Source organism: Propithecus coquereli, unplaced genomic scaffold (assembly GCF_000956105.1).
Source record: "Propithecus coquereli isolate 6110/MARCELLA unplaced genomic scaffold, Pcoq_1.0 Scaffold635, whole genome shotgun sequence".
Classification (NCBI taxonomy): domain Eukaryota; kingdom Metazoa; phylum Chordata; class Mammalia; order Primates; family Indriidae; genus Propithecus; species Propithecus coquereli.
This window is the reverse complement of record NW_012152341.1, coordinates 231,064-233,588: the sequence shown is the minus strand read 5'-3', so window position 1 is coordinate 233,588 and position 2,525 is coordinate 231,064. Positions and strand designations below refer to the sequence as shown.

General features: G+C 42.3%; 1 protein-coding gene across 1 annotated transcript in view; it reads right to left on the bottom strand.

The window, feature by feature from the left end:
* Window positions 1–243: 243 nt before the first annotated feature.
* LOC105822769 overlaps window positions 244–2,525 on the bottom strand; it is a 42,046-nt gene continuing 39,764 nt past the window's right edge. The window contains exon 5 of the mRNA XM_012659809.1: window positions 244–365. Coding sequence (XP_012515263.1) covers window positions 244–365 — 122 coding nt within the window. The remainder of the gene's footprint in view (window positions 366–2,525) is intronic.

The following is a 2,525-nucleotide window of genomic DNA, read 5'->3' as shown; positions in this document are numbered from 1 at the left end:
AAAACTACTTCTGATTCTCTATTCCATCAATTCCTCCTCTCATTCTTCGGAATCTCCATTCATCATTACAAAATGTAGTCTACATTTTATTTCAAAATGCATGTCAGTCCTGTATATCTACGTGATCTTTCCCCACTTTGCCTAAACAATCTTCACAGTACATCGCTCCACAGTGGGAGCATCTCATGGCATCTTCATCATGAGACTGGGATGAAACGGACCTGACATCACCTCCCATCAGGTTCAGTCCCACACTCGAGTGTTCTCGCCTTTCCTGCACTGATGGGCACTCAGCTCCATGGCAGCTGGCTGCAGCGACAGTGGGTGGATTTCCTCCTCCACGTGGGGCAGGTGCGGGTGCAGATCTGGTTGTGAGGACACTAACCTCATTCATGAGATTGGCATCTCCTAACCTAATAAACCCTCAAACGCCCCACTTCCTAATACCATCACCTTGGGGAGTAGGACTTCAAAATATTAATTTTGGGAATACAGAAACATTCCTTCCATAGCTCCAGACAAGTTATGTGCAATTATAAGGATGAGAATACCATGGAATACATATTTGCATGCCAAAAGGAGAAATAGAAAAGAAGGAAGGGGTGATGGGTCCTAGCAAGTCCAAAATGCAGCAAAGCAAATTCTCTTAGATCTTAAGGCTGAAGCATAATCTTCCACTGTTCAGTTGTCCACCTTCCTGACCCACGGGGGCAACAGAATCCCCTCCATGACTTTAGGCAGAGGCACCAGCCCTGAGCCACTGCCGGGCCGCATCCATCTCCTCCAGGCCCAGGCATCTCCACACACAAAGCTAGCTTGGTGTTCCTACCCCAAGACCTTGCTTAGATCCTGACCCCATGGTTTCAGACGGAGGATGTCTAGCCTGTTGGAGCCTGTGAAAACCAAGATGGCTGCCTTATGTCTCTGAGTTGATTTCAAGTTCAATTTTCTCTCCTCGGGAAGAGCAGGGCCTGTGTGCACACAAACGGTTCTGGTACAGCCCTGTTAAATCCACAGACTCTGACGGTGGTTATTGGTTTTGTCCCATCCACATTCCCGTGTCTCCTCCCATATAATACCATCAGCGCTTTATCAGTAATAGTCCAGTTGCACCTTTGCTGCTCCCTTTAGAACACACTTTCCTGTTTTTGAAATATGGATGGGCTGAGGACTTTTTTAATCTTCACGTTTCTGATACTTTTGCTTTAAAATTTCTTATTCTAACCTCTCTTTTACACTGCAAGGGAAGCAAGCCACACCTTTGACACGTTGCTTAGAATTATTCTCTCCTAATTGCCCAAGTTCATCATTCACAAGTTCTAACTTCCACTAAATACTACCACCCAGTTCAGCAAAGTTCTTTGCCACTGTGTAGCAATGAACACCTTTCCTTCGTTTCTACTAACGTGGTACTCACTTCTGTCCCAGGTCGTACCGGAAACACCCACACATCCAGACTACCCATGAACTACAAAACTTTCCAGCCATTTACATGTTACCCAGCCCCAAGCGGCTTCCATAATATTTACGTGCATGTAACATCAGAATCCCACTTATTAGTATCAAACTAATATCAAATTATTTTTTACTTGTTTAAGTTGCAACCATCAGTTTTTAATTTGTGACCTTTCTATAAATTGGACGTAGTTAAATAATTCTTTGAATGTCTTTGTTAGTGCTGTGTTCTTTATTCCGTTTCAATCTTTGCTTTGTTTCAAAAAAGTAAATTTTGGTCTTAATTCTTTTATTGATCCAATAATCATTCAGGAGAAAGTTGTTCAAATTCCATGCATTTTTTATATCTGAAGTTCCCATTGGCATTGAACTGTAGTTGTATTCCACTGTGGTCTTAGAAGATATTTGATATAATTTTGTTTAAAAGAAGTTCAGGCTGGTCGTGACTTACATATGATCTATGTTGGAAAATACTCCATGTGCTGGTGAGAAGAATATTCCGCGTGCTGATGAGATGTGTATTCTGCAGTTGTTGAGTAGAATGTTTTATACATATCTCTTAGGCCCATGTTTTTTTTCTAAAGATAAAGGTAGGTTTAAGGTATTTATTAAATTTTCTGTCTATCTAAATGATCTGCGCAGTGTTGTGAGGGAAGTGTTGAAGTCCCCACTGTGACTGGGCAGCTGCCTCTCTCTTTCTTCAGACGTGGCGGGTCCTGCTGTGTGCGTCAGGCTATTCCAGTGACGGACCCTTTCCCATGGGATGTGCTTTTCAATTCAGTGATCTTATTCTACAATGGAGCAAAGTGTTCTCACGGTGAGGAGCATGTCTGTTGATGTTGAAATGGTGATGATGATAGTGACGGAAGTCCCAGGAAAATGACCAAGTTTTAATGAACTGATTGTATAATTATCTTTTTTTTAATTTTTTATTTTATTTTTTTATTTCAGCATGTTATGGGGGTACAGATGATTAGGTTACGTATGATGCCCTTACCCTCCCTCCCCCCCAAGTCCGAGCTTCAAGTGTGTCCATTCCCCCGGAGGTACGCATCTCATTCATTGTTTGT